Source organism: Sinohyriopsis cumingii, chromosome 3 (assembly GCF_028554795.1).
Source record: "Sinohyriopsis cumingii isolate HCF-2022 chromosome 3, ASM2855479v2, whole genome shotgun sequence".
Taxonomy (NCBI): Eukaryota; Metazoa; Mollusca; class Bivalvia; order Unionida; family Unionidae; genus Sinohyriopsis; species Sinohyriopsis cumingii.
The window spans coordinates 76477412-76497658 of record NC_142963.1 but is presented as its reverse complement, the minus strand read 5'-3'; the positions used below and the strand labels follow the sequence as shown (position 1 = coordinate 76497658).

Here is a 20247-nt window from a genome sequence, read left to right as displayed (position 1 = left end):
CAGAGGAACAATATTATTTCTGAAATTTTCATTGCTTGGTTATAGGGAAGTGGGCCTATTGGCATGGCCAACAAAAGGGCTCGGTTTTCTAAGTTTTTCAAAGTGGAGGGATCCCAGACATGTTCATGTAAACAAGTTATGTTTGCAATATCTGGACCCAGGGGAATCTCTGACAATATATGAATTTCTGCAGGTTTCATATTGCAGTAACCCTGTACTTGCGTGCATTTCTATAATACCAATAATGAAATGCATCCAACTGTCAAATATCTAATAACATTTAATTGTATTTACAGTACCTGACTGATGCAACTTCAGGGAATTGTTTTCCCAAATACTACAAAAATGTCATTGATTTTAACCCCAGCAAAACCATTTTCATAAATATTGCAAAGAAACAAGATTTACATCGGTCAATCAACTCCCATTGGATGAAACTTTATTACCTGTAATACAGAGTTTTCAAGACAAAATTGAGTATAATATATTTGGGGAATTATTATAGATGCAGTTGTTCAAGTTAGTATTCTGCATTCAGTGTTTTTGGACATTCTGGGGGAAATATATTTTCTTGAGTTTCCATTACATATCTCAAGGGCATGGACATGTCTGTTTGTTATAGTGTCTGCCATGTGATTCATTGTAGTTGTAGCTATCATTCTATCAGAGTGTCTCTAATTATTCTGGTAATCCAGTTGCTGTAGACAAGAAACATTATATGTAGTTACCTGTGTTGTACAGTAATGAATTATTAATGTAATCAGTTAAGTAATTCCTCCTCTCCCCCCCCCCCCCCGTAATCAGTAATTGATTACAAATTCTGGAAAAGTAATGCAAAGTTATACTTACTTTTAAATTATAGTTACTATTTTTTTATAGTTACAGTCATAGTTACAATTAGCAGCTTAAAACATAACAGATGAATTAGATCAATGGAAAAAAAGGACCCAAAAATTTTGTTACAAATTTTTTAAAATTGGTTCTGCAGTGTTGTATTCAGTGTTATGTTGAATGTTTAGTGCAAAGAATATTGTCCAAAAACATGAATTATCTTTAGTGAGAGTTGTGAGTTGTGAGAGACTAAACAGAAGTAATGTAATTGTACTTTAAATAGCTGGATAAAAAAGTAATTGTAATTATTTACTTCAGAGTGACAAAGTAATTGTAATTAATTGCTTCAGTGTGACAGAGTAATTGTAATTAACTACTATACTTTTTGTTATAGTAATTGTAATTTTAATTCATTACTTTTACAGCGGTAAAGCTTTACAGTAAAACAGCTTGGCATTGCTCATCATTAAGTAAATCCTTCTTTTTCCTGCAAAAACAACCAAAAGAAGTAGCCAAAAGCAAAACTAAAAAAGGCATTGAGATTTTACAATTTGTAACTGTAACCTTGTAAAAATAGGCATGTTATGACCTTTTGTACTAAATTGGTCACCATTTAGATGGCACTTGAGCATTCCAAAAAGTCGGTCAGATACATCACTTATTGAGAAGGGGGGTAGTTAGCATGCTGAATCAGAGCCTGTACTACGTGTTGATAAAACATTCTTGATTGCCCTAACATCAGTTATATAAACTTTCAAACTCTGTCAAAATGCTTTTCCATTTTTATGTTTTTGTTTATTTGCTTTGTAAACAGATACAAAAGTTTTTGCAATAAAGTTTGTTCATTACAGCCGGTAATGGCCTTAGCAAATGTGGGGCCTGATTTGGATCATTTTGGCCGGGCCCCCTTGATTTATTCATGGGGCCCTCTGTCAGCATGGCATTAGGAAATAAACTTTTAAACATGTGTGATATGATATTGGACTTATTTTCTTCCGTCATTTTAAAATTAATTTCTCTCTGTAGATGTATTTTAAAGATTACTAAAGCACGTTGCCAAAAATTCAGTCCAATCAGCCAAAGGCTAGCTCTGCGTACAACTACTTCTAACATCAAAAATGTCTCATCTTCATAGACTGTAAACTTAAATTGCTAATTAAATATCAATTTGGGTACCTTACAGTTTTCAAGTAAAACTGAATCCATAACCACACCAATGATATGTATCAACCTAGTCTGGATGAATGAAGACAATTACACAAAACTCAATCCCACAACTGTCAGATTGGGTATATTGTTGATCAATATTAAACCACTGGAACTGTCTTAGGATCGTGTTTATTAGCTCTGTTTTAGCCTAAGAACTCATTTTAGTCTTCAGCATAGGATCAAATTCTTTCTCCTTAGTACGTGTATTACACAGTTCAAGATTTGTAATAATTGCTTTAACAAAAGAAAAAATTGCGTGACAAGAAACGGTTGTGATTTGTAATATCTTTTAAATAGAGATCTTCATTCCTTTATTATTGGTTTACTCATTAAAAATCATTAATGAATTCCAAATGGCATGTGATATTAAAGTGTGGATAAAAGTCTCACCTCAGCTTTCTTTTGTAATGATACTGGCTATTCTTGAATGGAATGATGTAATTAAGTGTGTGTGTGTGTGTACCCACACACACATATATACATACAGTGTTCCCCCTCATATACAGCCATGCCTTTTGCACCTGAAAGTGGTCTTATAAGATGGGGGACTCCATTTGTGAGATGTGTATGTATATAGTAGGAAAGCTATAACTTCAAGCAGTTAATACCTTCATTGAAAAGTAGCATTAATGATTCAGATTTTCTTGTCTTAAAAACAGGTTTATTTCAAGGTAACATAAATGAATAGTTTGTATTCTTAGGCGTGAACTGTGAGTGGGGTATTGTTGGCATGTGTATTACAAAACCATTCAAAAACATATTTGAGTCCCGGTACATATGCTGTTTTGTATTTTAAATAATTCTCTTTCCATTTTCCCACTGCTACAGAATGTTCTCCTTATTTTTTATGCTCTTGTTTATTTCAGTCTTCCCAACATATAATTTTTGGCATGTGAACTCTCCCCATTGTGGTCAAGTCAAATAACGTTTATTTTTCTTCTAAAGTATTATTTATTCGTTTACGTGATCATGTTAAAGTTTTGTAATGATTTATTCATATGTGGCTAACCATACAATACTTCAATTTAATTTTGCAGATAAAACATTTGTAAATAAAATTGCTTATTATACAGAAAGTGATACATGAACTGTCACATGATTTTTCGATCTTTGTCTGGTACCATCTTTTGTTTCATGTTAACTGTTTCTCTTTGTGTGTGTGTGTGTATATTAATCCACAAGATCTATTTTTAGCCTATCTGACCATGTTATGATCCTGACAATTACTTTGGTCATAATTGTCAATTTAAAAAAAATCTGCTGTGTGAAGCCCAAAGCTCTATCAAAACACTGCTGACCCCATTTCTATCTGACCATGTTATGATCTTGACAATTAAAACGAAAACCTGACATCCACAAACATACATCAGGAAAGATAATCGGATTACTTACTTCTCCATAATTAAATATTAGTTCTGGACAAATTATTAACAAAATCTGGCCACTTGTGAGGGGTAAATTTTATATTTGTGCACTAATATGGTGGCTGCTGGTTGTGTTAGCGGGTGGCCTTTCTTGAGGGATACTTTTGAACACAAACTCGTCGGTGCCAAGGGATTCTGGCTGTAAAGAGTGGGTTGCTACTGGCCGGATGGGGGGGGGGGCACGTTCATAAGGGGAGCCACTGTATATACAATGCTGTCTGGCATTTCTGTACACCTAAGTTTTCCATCTCCAATATTGAAGCAAAACGCATACCAAATACGGCCAATTGACAAAAATAAAATACTGCAATGCTTACCATTTGAAAAGAGGCAATTGTCACCAGAATATTCTATTCAAAATAATATTAATTTTGGACACACTGGATACCACCCCATGTTTTCATGACTCAAGATATGTCGGCCTATTCTGCACACAGCTTTGAAGCAATGTAATGTTTATCCATCAGGCTATAGAAATGAAATACATTACTTTATACTGTTTATGTCAGCATTTCAGTCGAGTAATTAGTTAGGTTTATAGCTAGTTTTACAAAAGTCAACATAACAATGCAGTAAATAGCAAGAGATAGCAAACTAAACCAATCTGATAAAAAAGTTAGTAAGGTTCAACATTTTATTAAAAAATAAGCTGTTATGTGGAAGAGAAACAACAGTGAATAGGATGTAATGTGTTTACATCGTTTAGTTTAAGGGGAATAATTACTAAAGAATTAAGAAACATACTATAAGCCAGGGAATTTCTTAAGAATCCAGTTCTAGTGGTGAGTTGACATGTTGCATAGCAGATGATTTTGTATGTGGGACAACATGCAAAATTGGAAACTTGGATTAAGATGCACAATTTATTTAGGTATACATTTCCATCTTTTAAATAATGTACCGTATTTATTTATATGATTCTAAAAGATACATTATAAAGTAAATAGAATTTTCTGGGTTACAGGTTCAAGAAGGTCATGGAGTGAGTCTTCATGTTGACATTTAGAAATCACATTTTCATATGCATTTCGAGTTGAGATGTATATTTTTGTACACTTTATGAATACCACTTTTCTTGATCAAAGTATGATCCTTCTTTCTTGATGCAAAATGGATTTATGACCCAGAATTAACATGAGATGCAATGTTTACAGAAATGACATATTGGTGCAAAGAATTACCCAATGCACAGAATTGGCCGACATGGTGATATATATATATACATGTATATTGTTATTTTTTATAGCACCTCTGCAAAATAGTGGCCCCATGGTGCCAGCTAAAAGTAAAATTAAAAAATATAAAACTGAAGCATTGCACCAAAGCCTAGGAAGATGAACCCTTCCAAATAAATGCTAGCATGAAGTACAACTAGCCCAAAATTACATTAAATGAAAAAAATGTTGAAATTCTGTTAAAAGGTATTATTGTTGTAGGGTTTAATGCCATTTTTCAGCACAGGATAAGTTATACATGGTAGCCAGTATAAATGGTTGAGGAAGAACCCAGAAAGTTGTTGTTGTTGTGGTAGGGTTTAACGCCATTTTTCAGCACAAGATAGGCTATACATGGCGGCCAGTATTAATGGTGGAGGAAGAACCCAGAAAAAACCGGAAAGAACCACCGACCCACGAGAAGCTACTGGCAAGCTTTCTCACATAACCATATTAGCCGAATCCGAGACTCGAACCGACGCAGACAGAGGTGAACCCAGAAAGAAACACCAACCCATGAGAAGCTGCCAGTGAGCGTTCTCACATACCCACATTGGCCAAACTCAAGACTCAAACCCATGCAGACAGAGGTGAGATGGCAATAATCTGTAACACTGCTGTGAGTGCTTTAAACCACTCGGCCACACTGAGGGCCCCGTTAAAAGGTTTAAAGTCAAAGATAATGGTTAAACATGTGCCCAAAAATTGTTATACAAACTGTATAGAAAGGATTTATATTAATCTAATGCACATGATATAAATGTCATGCATGGTTTGATTTTCTGAGGAAATAAAAGTATGCTAGATTGTTATCGGCCTATCGACATAAGTTTATGTGGGGACTTTTTGTAGGCAGTCTGAATCCTAAATAACTTTATTACTGGCACTTTTCTATCAGAATACAAATAATCAAGTTAGCACTGAAGAACTTATGTAAAAGAGAATTTGAATGATGTGAACAATAGACCCTTTTTAGCCTCCAGTGAGAGTATCTTTTACCTTGTCAAATATGATAAGAATGTATTGAGATCGCAGTGCCATGAAGAAAATGCATTGAAACATTACATGTTGTTTTCATTATGTTTCTTTCAAGCTTCCAGCTGGCTTGCATTTTATTTTGATGATTCATGTTAGTCACATGGCTTGAGTTGTTGGCTTGAAATGTGAGACCAAGAACAAAATATGTAGCTAATTACCATCTTTGTTATTTTCTTTTATTAATATTTTTTCTCTCCAAAGACCAATTATGTCCAATTAACTAGATTAAGTAGGCTGTTTGGCTGTAAAAGGCCACCAGTCATTGATTTTAGTACACATGCATGAGACCTAATACAAGCCTTGCTTTTGATCAGTGGAATAATGTGATAATCTGCATGACTTGCAATTATCAGTAACTGTGAAACTTGTTTATTGGAGTGTTTCCTGGGCTTAAGACTTTTTCATCTGCATAAGAAATCATATTTCTCTCTCTGTCTCACTCTCTCTTTCTTTCCCTTCCCACTGACAGTTTTGTTCTCTTTTTCTTGAGAACACTAAAATATTGGCAGAATATTTTATTCACTGTTTATAGGATACTGTAATGTTAAATGCCATTTCTCTCAGAGATAAATCAAATATTTAAATGAGAAATTGTATTTATTTAGAATACGACAAACAACTATGATAACATAAGTAAATGAACTAACAGTACTGGTATAGTATATTAGTAATGTGGTGCAATAATAGCTTAAAACTCACAGCGGATTTGGTTCTTCTTTAATGAAGAACAACGTCCAAAAAAAAAGCCATTTTCACATTTTAAGTGAAATGTTGTCCCACCATACCTAACTTGTTTCAGACATACTGTCCTATGACAACATATCAGATATACCATACTGATATAAACCACACAAAAAATATTTTTTATGGAAGTAGAGCACAAGTTATTTTGAATAGTAAAATAATTAACACAAGATAAAAAGATCTCATTTAGATATTATTTATATAGTACAAAAAGTTTTTGAAAATTGTTTCATGTAAAGTAAATTTGTGTGTAATAGAAATCTTTTTATATACATGCAGCCCTTGAAATTACCTTCTTTGGGTTCAAGTGGAACATTTTTGTTTTAAATTTCAGAATTTGTTAAGAACACATATTTAGCTCTATATATATATATATATATATATATATATATATATATATATATATATATATATATATATATATGAAACATCTCCAGCAAGATGGCCGTCAGTGTTATTTGATGAAAAGGAGTCTGCTTGTGCTTAAACTTGAATTTCATCAAACATGTTTTACCATAAGAGATGCCATGAGATGACACATAGGTTGCATGACAGGTCTTCATGCAAGTCCAGAGGGATGGTCAGGTCTTTTTCATAGTGTTCAATCACATTTTCAAGACTGCTGTAAAAAGACAATTGGACTTGGATTAGTGCTTTTTCCTTTATTATGTACTGACTTGGATTAGTGCTGGTTCCTTATAGTGCACTAAGTTTACAGCAATTGCTTCATAGCCATTATTTTAATGCACTGGTTGGAGCTGCTACCATAATGGCAGATGATGCACTGCCTACAAAGCTTTAAGAAAAACAGCCTCCGGTTGCACAATGATTTTTGCCTGTGCACAATTACGGATAAACAAAAAAGATCTTGTTCTTGTAGGAAACCCACTGCAGCTGTATCTCTTATCAATAAGGTTCATGATGCCAAGGTTGGTTGTGTTGTTGAAACTCTGAAAAATGCATGTACATGCAGGTGTTTCATACATCCCAAGCTGATAGCAGTGAGGAATCATACCCCACCCAACCCAAGAATGATGATGACTCACTCACTCATGCAATACCAGGAGATGTTTTAGAAGGCCTTTTTGCTAAAGCATAGCAAAAGAACTCAGAAAGCATAGCAGATTAACTTACTCTTGGCTCTAAGTGGAATTGCTGCTGAGTGGTCAGTTCTGTCAACTCCAAGATAGTACAGGGCCTGCAGTTTCAATAAAATAGGCAGCTGTTGAGAATTTAGCCATACACTGCCATATGAAGCAGTTATCAGGGCAGTTAATGCATAAAAAAAAATACAAGTCTGGAAATTTCACACCATAACAGGTTGTTACTCTTAGTGGTGCTGTTGTAGGTTTTAACGCATTTTTCAGCACAAGATAGACTATACATAGTGGCCAGTATAACTGGTGGAAGAAGAATCCAGGAAGATCCCGGGAAGAACCTCTAACCCACGAGAAGTTACTGGCAAGCTTTCTCATGTACCCACGTTAGCTGAGCCTGAGACTCGATCAAACCCACACAAAGAGAGATGGCAGTGATCTGGAACAGTGAGTGCTTTGGACCACTTGGCCACTTGTGGCCCCCACCATAACAGGTTGCCTGACATCCAGGTGCTTTTAGTTTTGAAAAAGTTGTCATCCCGTGCTCTGACTTGCCAAGAGATTTTTCTGTTTGGCATATTTCTAAAATCCAAATTAGGATGGTAGACACAGATTAATGCTTAACTGGAAACACTTGAATAAGTAGAATGAAAAAAAAAATGCGACTTTGAGATGGAAACTTGACATTCTGCCACCAATCTAATGAAGAAAGAAAATAAAATGTTTGCTGCTTTGCATCTGATTACTTAGAAGAGGCATATTATTCTGCTATAGTCTCATTCATGCTTTGTACAAAATTTACTTAGATATTTGTTGGGATAATACAGTTTATAAATTCACTTGCCTGCCAAATGGATTGCTCTCTGCTCTTTGTGTATTGGCCAAGTTATTAATGCTATTTTTGCAGATCAGAGCAAAGATGGCTATTGTAATGTAGTATACATTGACGAGTTTACTGTAGGGAGACACATTCACTGACTAAAAAAAGTGCATGATATGGCATTTGGTGCGTAACTTGTGATTCATTAATTCAGTTTACTGTGTTTGTAAGTTTGTTCTCAATTCTGTTCACTTGGCTGTGTGCCTAGCACAAGAAAAGGCTGATAGCTTGGCATCAAACTGCAGGTAGTTGCAGAAGCAACTTTGCTTTCCCATTCAGGATTTTGCTAGATTGATTGGAAATATCGTTGCCTGTGAACATTCATTAGTTAGATTGATTGGAAATATGGTTGCCTGTGAACATTCATTAGTGCTACTATTTTTACAAACAAGGTGCCTGTGGCTACAACATTAAAAATAGATTATTGGAGCAAAGATTGGGTGTTCCTGAAATATTACGAGATGTCTGTCACAGCTGACTTGACTTTCAATGAAAAACTGTTTGAACTGGCTTCAATCCATTGCTGCTAAATATTCATTATAGATACTCACCATATTCAGTTGAATTTGTCTGCATAATAAATTCTCATGATTTACGATTCACACTGATTTGCCTTTTCGTCCTACTTTGCTTTTATGATGGGGTAAACTCTAAACAACTAATAAGGTCCCTTAGGGTACAGAAAAGTCAGTGAAATTGGAAAATTAAACAATGTTTACCAAGTTGAAGTTTGATGATAATCTAATGGAACCTGTAATACCTTTAGGGATTACACACCCACCCACCCTTCCCATCTCTCATCTTGTACCCTGTGACCTCTCTAAAGACTGTCAAATGAACCATCCTAAGCATCGTTTTGTGTTATCCTTTCGGGTACTACAGGTTCTGTGAGCTTCCTTCAAATGTGAATTACAGTGTAAAATTCTTCAAGATAGTTGACTCAATCATTTTTTTTTCTTTCTGGGCATAGATAAGATTATAAAAAATATATACACACACACTCCTTATTTACAAAATGAAAATAGAAAATAATGCAATGATTTTCATCTGTTTGAGTTTCATGTAACATGTTTTTCCATCAGAGAGACTTGAATGTACAACATAATCATTTCCAACATATCAGATTACTGACAGTAATATAAACCCCATATAATTGTATTTGTATTTCAAATAAAATACAGTGTAAACAATAGAATAGTTGACCTGGGATGAATATTTTCTGTAAAAAAAACATGCATAAAGTATTTCATTTTGAATAGTTGAGGAATTGTTTCAGATGAACTGGCCTGTATTCCTCCTCTCATCTGGACTTTGAGACATTGCAGACGAAAATATTAATTTTGCAGGGCTTCAGGTACGTGTCTCATGGGCTTCAGTGTTATTTAACAATAAAGAGCCTGTCTCTTTTGATGATGAAATATTACTTGTGGCTTTGTTTTCTTCTCACTTTCAGTATTTTTACCAGTCATCGAGGTGTCAGACTGCAGGACATAATATTATCAATTAAGATTATGTAAATAAGGCATTTGATACTAATAACATAATTATCAGTGGGGAAGCCTTTGGTTTTGAGGTTGCATCCAAAATTGATGATGTGCTATCAAATCATTGATGGCTACACCCTAGTGAGACTTTCCTGAAAAAAGAAATCACCATTTACATGCACTTGACATCCACAGAACTTTGCAGTCACTTGGCTAAATTGTTCATTATTGCACTAGGTGGATTTTTTTACTCGCAAAAATCGTGAGATATCTGACAAAATTTTTCAAAGACTTTTTGATCTATATTAGAAATGTTTGTTGATAGTATGATTTCATTATTGTCAGTTTTTGTGTTTAATATGTTTAGACATTTTGAGAAATTTTATGTTATAATAAATGTAATTTAATACTGTGTTGAAAGAAAATAAAAGAACCTTTAAAGAAGCAGTTTGAATATAAGCATTTGACCACTAATTATTTTACAGACAGTGAATCTGTTTTCAGATGGTGGAAAAACAATTTGCTGGTACCCTCAAGTTAAATGGACAAGCCAATATCATAGGCTGCTATTTAGCAAAATCTGTGTACCAAAAAGTTAGTGGTGCATTAAATTTTGCAAACTTCAATTTATGCAATTTTAGGTGACCAAAAGTATTTACTTTTATTTTGATACCATGTATTTAATTTCCTGCTGTCAAAATATGGTATGATGCCATGTTATTATGTGCAGACTTAGGAGTCCTACCACCAATTACGGTACAAAAGAATGCTAGGAACACATCCTTTTCAAGGCTGAATTATTTTGTGTAAATTATTTTTATTTTTTATTCTATTAAATGTTAAGTTTTGTGGAAGATGAAAGTGGTCTGATCTGTATAGAGGTGGGGGTAGCATGTGTATTCATGACAACTAGATGCATCTCTGCAGTGGTTTCAGTGTCATGGTTGATTTATGAGAAATTAAAATACATTGGAACATTTTCAATTAATTTACAACAGACACAAGTGAAAATGCAGGAATAATGGAAAACAAGCCCCATGAAGCATTACAGCTGCGTGGTAACTATACTTCTGTCAGGATGAGTTTTTACATTTTTTTATCTCAATGTGAGATGATGTTTAGGTTCTGTTAGACTCTCTATTGACCATGATTTGTTATTACCAATATCCATTTAAACAATTATATTTGCACTACAGGCACAATTATCATCTTTGTCCCCAGATGTATGAAATTGACCATTGGGAGCAGAGTTTGGTTTTGGTCACCTCATTAATTACTTTGTTATTTTGAGTTGTATTTTCTTCCTTAATGTAACTGTGCTGAGTTGCAGAATGGAATGGTGTTTTCCCAAATCCTATAATCATTGCTGTGTTTTGTATACCACCACAAAGAGTGTCATTAATGTTTTCTTTGTCAACAAATTCACTTTTCTTATTTTATCACAGATCTTGAAGACACTTTTCATTGGTCTGTGGCATTCAACGTACGCTCTGTTATGAGTTGGGGTGGGGTGCTCCCAATATTTATTTGAATTACTATGGAATTCCCACCCTTGCTCGTTTTTGTAGGAAGTGAAATTAGTGATAGAGAGAGATACAGCTTCGAGCCCCCAGTCAGCAATGCTGACAATTAAATTATTAAGAAAACAAAGGTGAAATTCAAAAGAATAACAATTTAATACAATTTAAGCGATATTAATTTCTCAACCAATCTCCTTCTCTCTTGACCATATAACAACCTATTTCATCATGTGATGATAGTGTGAGATGGCTTTCCCCTGTACTTGGTTTCTACTCATCTGTGCTCTACTCTGTTAATTCCTTTCCTCCTTCCGGCGTTCTCTGTACTGCGATTCTTCCTATCCTCTTCCCTTTTTGTCTCCTTTTCTCCTCCCCCTTCTCTTTCGCTTTCTCTAGCAACTAGGCTTGTTCTCTGCCTACTGCCTTGTTCTATCCTGTCTCTCTGAGACTCGGGACTTGACTACCCAGTAGTTCTGTCCCCAAAAGCTTCCTTTATGAAGCTTTCTGTCCTTGAATGTACCAAGGTTTCTTTTCCTGCCAATTCATGAGTGGCTTCCTCGGAGTTATTGCTGCAACTTCTCAGCACGATGCTTCACAATGACTAATTCGTTCCCAGCCCAAATGACTTAAATTCTGGTTTGAATTGATGGCCCCACCCTTCCTCAGTTCCGATTGGATATCAATTCTACCCCAGTCAGTTCAGATTAACAGACGAGTCTCAGGCCATCTGTCAAAGCGAGGAGATTTACAACAGCATCGAGGGTTCATTGTTCTTAGAACAAAGCTTCCAACGCCTACATGTTAGTTTTGACACCTAACGAAGAGGGCTCTTGTACAAACACGAATTGCTATGATAGACACAGGGTCTACATACACATGGCGCTAATCCATTCCTTTGTTCCTGACTTACATAATTGCGGGCAGGCAAACATGACATGGTCCTTACATAAGGATTATGAATGTATTACCCTTCTTGTCAGACAGAATATAACATTTCTCTTATTTTGTAACATGTGTTTTAAATGGCTTAAATTTTGTAATCGAAAACTCTGCTTCAGGATATTAGAGTAGGCAGATAGGTTATCTCCCATATCCATTCTTTGAGAATGAGCTCTACAGATCTCACAGTAACATACCTAAACTTTAATAATAAAATGGTATTTTGGGTATTTTCTGTTACATTTATGGACTGCAACAGATACCTGTCTGAGAATAAATTATCTTTGTATCTTTTCTGTTAATTTTGTTTCATTAAATTTTACTTACTATTCCATCTTTATTCATAATGTGAGTAAAAGAAGTAACATCATTTTCCACAAAACATTACATCTACATGTCAACTCTGGACCAATCTTTTGTAGATGACTTGTGCATATAAATCCGGGGGGGGGTCTCAAAGCTCAAGGTCACTAACATAAAAAATGGTTTCTGCACAAAAGATTCAGTTATTAGTCATGTATTTTCACCATGTTAGTGGACACATTGGTATGAGAAGACAAATGTTCTTGCAATATAACTTTACTTCTAGACAGTGTATGACACCCAGAGTTGGTGGAGGGTTTGCACATAATATATGGAAGAGGCCTATTAATCTTGGCATCAAAAAGTTAAAGGTCAGGGTCATTGTGTTGCAAAAATTAGTAACAGTTTTTACCTCCTGCTTCTTTAATATTTTTACAGGGACCATGATGAAGAGTTTTCCGTGTTTGATGCAGCCAAGAAGTTAAATCAGGTCCAGGGGTTCAAGGGTCTGGGACGCTTCTTCAAGCAGATTGCCCAGTCTACAAGAACCAGCAAGAGCAGTGGAGGCAGCATAGATGACTTTCTTGGCTGTGTAAATGTGCCTCTGAATGTATGTATTCCCTTAAACACAAAAGTATCTTTTGTTTCAGCAGATATTGAGACATAACATATCACTTTTATGTCAGATGCATGGCTTTACTGTCTGAGTTTATAAAAGTTGTATCGTGTGAAACCAATACATCAATACATCAGTGCTGACACTTTTGTTCCAATCTCTTTTGTGTAGGTAAACAAGGAATTTAACTTCACAACTCACATTTAAGAATGTGTGAAATCTGTCCCCAGAAATTGCTTTCCCTTTATACATACACCAGAAAAAGCAAATATTGATAAACAAGGCTTATTTATATATATATATATATATATATATATATATATATATATATATATATATATATATATATATATATATATATATTGTTGTCTCATTGTAAGGTGCCTTAAATTATGAAACAATCCTTTTTATGAGACAGGTATGGTCATGAATCCCATTATATCATGTGATATTGATACTATCTAAACCTGCCTAACCAAGCAATTTTACAATTAGGTTTAGTAAAACAATCCTTAAATTGCATGTATGTGGAACAGAAGAATTTTTTTAAAATAAAAATGTGATCATTGCCGTCAATCAGAAAATATTGGTATGTCTGGATTCAGTATTGGTCCAGGTTTTCATATTAAAATTGGTGGAATCGGTAAGGGAACCAGACTGACTTTACAGGGGATACCTTGCAGCTTTAATCTTTCCATGCTGTTCATGCAAAAAGGTTTGTTTGATCAAGCTTTCACCTTTATATTCTAGTATCCTCCAGAATTTGTGGTCCAGCACATTCAGTCCTTTAACACATTAACCCCTAGTGACGACTTTACGGGGTAGGAGGTAGTAGCTTACTGCCAAGCTCTGTAGCGTCATGGTCATGCATGATACACTAAAGTGGGTGGTATTATAGAAAGGTAGACAGATGTAGCTCTACAATGATACCAAATAATTTGGAATATCTAGTTGCACTATGAAATACAGATAGAAAAACTTCTCCTTTTTTTTTTACACAAAATTCGTCCGTGGTCGGAGTCTGATTTTGATTCTGGATTTTAGACTTTTTGGTCTCGGATCAAAGGCAAACCGGTATGAACTGCAAACAGACAGATGAGCCTTTGCAAAACGTAGGATAAGATGGGCATTTGAAATAAAGAGTGGTCTCCATAAAAAAATAATGGCTCCATTTAGCCAAAAAAAAGAAAAAAAAAAAGAAGTTCAATTTTTACCCTTCAACTCATGCGCAAGTCAAATAGCTAACGAAAATCAATGTTGAAATAGGACTGACGATTTGCTGTTTTTGAGTCTATATTCAGAAATAGCTTTCAAAATGCGTTTCCTACTCGATTTTCAGGCAAAAATGACAAAAAGCTCCAGGGGTAATGTGTTAAGCAGTCCAAACAGTTGGCAAAGAAAGTATTAAAAGAAGATTCATGTAACTGGGTCTGTTTAGAAAAAGAAATGCTGAAATACTGTATTTACCATATATGTTGGGACACCATAAATTTATTTTAAAAGTGTTTTTTTGTGCACTGTATGTTCTGGGACACATTGTTTTTTCCAAGTCGTAAGTTGTTGGACACCTTTTAAATCATTTGAAAATTACATGTCAGAAAATGCACCCAAACATACATTTTATTAAAGAAAACTTTAAAAAAGAAAATGCTGTGAGTGTTGTTTATTTACACTTTCTTCCTAGATGCAAATATGCTAAGAACAAGAGCTCAGGTAAGAATGAATCGTTTGTGTATATGAGAATGAGTTCAGCTTTTTCTGTTCTAATTTATGCTTTAACAAAGTTTTTTGTAATTAAATGCCAAGGTTTATTTGACATTCATGCTCGTTACATGACTTATTTTGGCAAAAGCTATTGATGAGCACAATATAAACTATTCACTGTAATTACATAAAAATATATTCGGAGAGAGAGAGAGAGAGAGATACTGGTAGATAGTGATGGTACAGAGTGATTGATAAACATACTAGTTCAGAAACCGAACATCTTTTATTTACACAGCAGTGATATCTGACATATTCCATGTACTGCTGAACAAACTTGAATGCCGCTAATATATTTAATTTAAATCCTTCAATCAGTCCACATTCTTAATTGCCCACTCATCCTCCTCAGGCTCATATCCATCAAATATGTCCTCTTCACTGTCGCTGCCATCACATTCAGTATCTCTTATGATATTGTCCTCACATCCATTCAAGTTATTGTTAATACCACAAACTTTAAATGATTTTCAGATCAGATCTGACTTGTCCCAAAGCGATTCGACTGCTTTCACAATCCAGTCCACAACTGTTTGTTTATCTGCACTCTTAACACATTAACCCCTGGCAATGAGAATACTCATCGTACTTTACCTCCCTGATCTCCCGCGTGCCTCGCTAACGTGGCTGAGTTTACATAGCTTGTATCCCAAGCACCGAGTCTGAGAGGCAGTATTTGTCTAGGCCTGTATCCCGCACGACGAGTTAAATTGGCCCAAACCATTGCTTGATTTGAAGCCATTTCCTAATTATACAGGCAGTTTAACCAATAAAATTGTAGCTTACATAGAGTGAACATTGCTGAACAGAGGGAACATTTTTTGACTTTGATGGCAGTAGAAATAGTGAAAATATATACATCTGAAAATAATGCAAATTGACGAGAATCAAACACTGGGAGCAGACTTTTATTTGACAGATTCTGACGGAGAATTTTCTGGATTTTAATCAGATGAGATTGATAGTGACATCAAAATAGCTACTGGAAATAACAGCGGTGTGATGAGAATGTTGAAGAAGAAGAAGAAAATGAAAGTAGAGCTGATCGATGATCATAAATGATAAAACACACATTGACAAGAGGCTATACAAAGGACCAGCAACGGATTTAGACCCTGATGTAAATGAAAAAGCTTTTTTTCTTTTGAATATTCGTTAAATAAATGTTTGGGAAATATATGTTGTTAACTGAGTGTTCATAATTCAAGGTTTGTTAAGTGTTTTATTAGTTTTAAAATTTTCAGTGAGAGTTCTAAGATAGAAAGGGTAAAGAGCAAGTAAAATATGCCTATTTGTGTACAGTATTCGCAGGATGTTCAGTTTAGAGATGACAAGTGGAATTTCTGTGTACATAAAATATAATTATTTCATGTGATGATGGTGTTAATAATTCTGTGTGAATTCATAATAGATTTTATGGATTATTCAGGGCAAGAGAAGCAAATTGGCAAGTACATCATTTGTTTTCACCATCATGCATTAGTTTTATTTCTGCATGTAGCATGAAATTTATACCATGATGTATGTAAGTTTATTGAGAACTGCAATGCCAAATTTCAGCTTAATTAAATGAATACAAATAAAATAATAACAATTTTATTGCAAGTAACCCCCTCTATAAAAATCTGCAAGCCAGTTGCTGTCAGCTAGTCTCAGGGATACAGGCACTGGAAAGGCTAACACTGCTCTAGGTGATCTCTGCAAGTATGCTGCAGGGGACTGCCTAGCAGTTTGGCTCAGTGGTTAATGTGTTAATATGAGACGTGTTGTCATTTTCCTTGGAAAGGCCCTCTGCTGCTCTAGGAATAAAACTGTCCAGCTTTTCCTCATGTCCGACTTGTCTGGTTTATTTACACTGACGCCTAGTGGCTGTAGCTTGGAGGTATATCCACCCAGAATAATTGCAGGCAATGTGCTACCCCTTCTCAAAGCCTGTTTTACAGCATCTGTAATATGCACCCCGAATGAATCCATCACGAAAAGAGATCATTCCTTTCCTGTATACTTGAGATATATTTCTTTAATCCAGTGCAGTATCACCTCCTCGTCAACCCAACCCTTCTCCTTTTGGTGCCTGAATATCTTTCAGCTCCCGCACACCACAAAAAATTATCATTGGTGGAAACACATCTCCTGCAGCGGAAACTGCAAGTACTAAGGCTAGATGCTTTTTATCTGCACCAGTCATACAAATTCTTACACTTTTAACACCTTTCTTTTCAACGGTTCGTCCAGGAATGAGATAAAAGTACATAGGAGTTAATTATCATCTTGTCTTCAAAATCGCCTTCTTCTCTTCTTGCCTTTATGAATTCGTGGAATGATTTTATTTTCTCCTCCAAATCTTCTTGGAGACACTGGGTTGAAGCACGAGGTGAAGCTTTAGGCAACGCATTTTCTTTTCATGCATGAAGCAAGGCCTCTTCACTACTTGAGTATCGCACTGTTAACTTACCCATAATAGCGAAGATCTATAATGTGGTTTATTTTGTTTTATTTTTATTCCCCTTTATATATGCTATGTATGCGATAACAATGACTGCGAGGAATCACTTTTTGTATAAGTGTGTGAGAAGTTATCATTTCAAAGTGTTCCATTGTTTCTATTTATTTTCAAAATCCCAGTGAAAGCCAGTAGAATTAAATCAAAGCTGGCTTTCCCATGGCGACCAAATTTGTATACCTATGTATAGTTTTACAAATATCTCCACACCAAAAGGAATCCAATGTGTGCTTCCAGGGTCGGCTTGCTTTGTAATAAATTAATCTTTGTATTTGATATCTTACTGGTAAGTTCAAACAATGAGCTTATGGCTGTTACAAGGTGTGTTTATTCAACACATGGGCTTTCATTTATATGCCATCTGTAGTCATTATTGACACAAACAGGTTTCAAGTTCTTCTAGTTTAAATAGTATACACGGCATTAATTTGCTTTAATAATACATTTTTGTAACTCAATGAATAAAAAAGATTGTCATTTGTTCTCACAGTGAATGTATTTCTAAAAATGATTTTAGTTTGCGAGATATTGTCATATTGTTACCCTGGATATAATACACTCTTGGTTATTTTGTACTTTACAATGTGTCACATATGAATGGCAGGTGCTTTTGAGCAAAGGGGTTGATAATTCTCATGGTCTCTGTCTCATTAGTAAGTGATATTGCAGGATCAAGTTGTCAATCTCATAACATTCAAACCTTTGAGGACAAGCGAACATGATTCGTTTCTCAATATTCACGTCAATGACCAATGTGTTGAGTTGTCTGACAAAAGCAATAACACTGGATGCATGCGCTACTTATACAGAGTTCATGGATATATTTTTCCCTTAATAAAATGCTAATGTCGACCAAAAAAGTGAATAAATGATAACAGTGCAATGTTAATTTCTTTCATTTTATTATCAAATAAGCATTTTATTTATCTATTTTATTGTAACATGCGGTGTGGCTGGTTGTGGCTGGGTGTGTGTGCAAACTGAACACAATTTATTTCATTTCCTAAGTCATGGGATGCACAATATAGGTTTTAAAAAAGTCACCAAAAGTTTTGGGACACAAACAAATATATTATTTTTTTATGTCCCAATATATGCGGTAAATACAGTAATGGCAATTACATTTATTGGACATAATGTCACAATGATTTGTGTATTGCCCATAGTGGAAGAGAGGGTTTCTGCCCAGCCTCTGAAAACCTTTCTTGATAATATCGTAAACATTATGTCAAATTGATCCCCATTGGATTTGGAGTGGCAGATTCTAAAACTGTAGCTTATTAAGGCCTAAGGATACTTTTAGATGAGAATAATGCTGCCGGTGCTGCATCAAACCACACTTTGAAACTATTCAAACATATTTTCCAAGTTGACAATAGCAGTACACGATAAGCCTTTACACCTTCTTGAAAATTAGTTTCACTAACAGCAAGATATTAACTACATTACTGAGAAGGTCTTTTTAGGGTTGGCACATCTGCAAAGTAAACTTCTTATATCTCCCTTCAACAGTGAGGGCCAGCTGTATATCACATTATTGTTTGCAGGCACTTATCACAGCTAATGTTCAATGGAACTTTATGTTCAAATTCTCATCTCCTTAATCTGAATCAATATGAGCTTAAGCCTGATTGCTGTATTCATTGAGTTTTGTAGTAATTTATGTACATCATGGTTGTAGTAGTTACGATAGGCCAACCAATTTTTTGTTCACAAAGAGAGCCATGTCTCATGCATTAGTTTTACATTTTTAGCTCACCTGGCCATAAGGTCATGTCAACTTAAAATATGTTCATTTGTTGTCTGTTAGCATGGCTGTTTTTCAACATCTTCTCAAAAACCATTGGGCCATTTCAAGTCAAACTGGATAGGAATGTTTCTCAGGACATTTTCTACCAAACTTTTGTTCTGGTTGATACCCCTGGCAGTGTGTTAGTTCCATAGTAATCAAAATGGCAAAACTGTTCTCAACTTTTCAGCATAATGGGTATCTTCCCTCACAATGCTGTGTTCCTAAGTAACAAGGTGGAAAAACTATTTTGATTTCTTCAGTAGAATGTATCATTAATTTTGATCAAACTTGGTTATATTGTGTCTGAGGACATTCTCAACCCAAATTTGTGTCACAGGGTGTTTTCCACATGTTGGTATGGTTTCTTTTGCAACCATGTGGTAAATCTTTTTTCAGCTTCTCCAGAACAGCTGAGCCAGTTTTTATCCAAGTTTGTAGGATGTTATTTAGGATATACTTTATCAAGATTTTGTTCAATGTGGCTTCCTTGGCAACCAGATAGAAAACCTATCTTTTGTTTCTTCAAGGTTATCTCTTGGATGGCTCCCCTAGCACTGATGCATGTGGATTCCAGGAGCAACCAGTTGTGAAATCAATTTCAACAGCAGCAATTACTTGTCCTGTCGCTATTGCTTAACTATCTATTTTCATGTGAACACATCCTCCCAGAGTGGAGAAAAAGTCAGTATGACCCTTTGACCTTTGCACACCACTCTGCTGCAGTCCATGCGCAGAAGTTTGATGTACCTATATGTCATTCTTTTCACAAGCACCATGCTGTATAAACATCTGAAGCTGTTGTGACAGAGAAATTAATGCCCGTGGACAACTAATATACCGCAGCTAACAGTCGCTCCGTCTCTACAGTGTTTATAATTCTCAGTATTGC

The 20247-nt window shown here is 35.1% G+C and overlaps 1 protein-coding gene across 1 annotated transcript in view; it reads left to right on the top strand.

The window, feature by feature from the left end:
- The window catches only part of LOC149803139 (BAI1-associated protein 3-like), a 349073-nt gene that overhangs the window by 151578 nt on the left and 177248 nt on the right, over positions 1–20247 (top strand). Inside the window, exon 7 of the mRNA XM_089953890.1 lies at positions 13122–13293. Within this exon, the coding sequence (XP_089810016.1) occupies positions 13122–13293 (172 nt within the window). The remainder of the gene's footprint in view (positions 1–13121; positions 13294–20247) is intronic.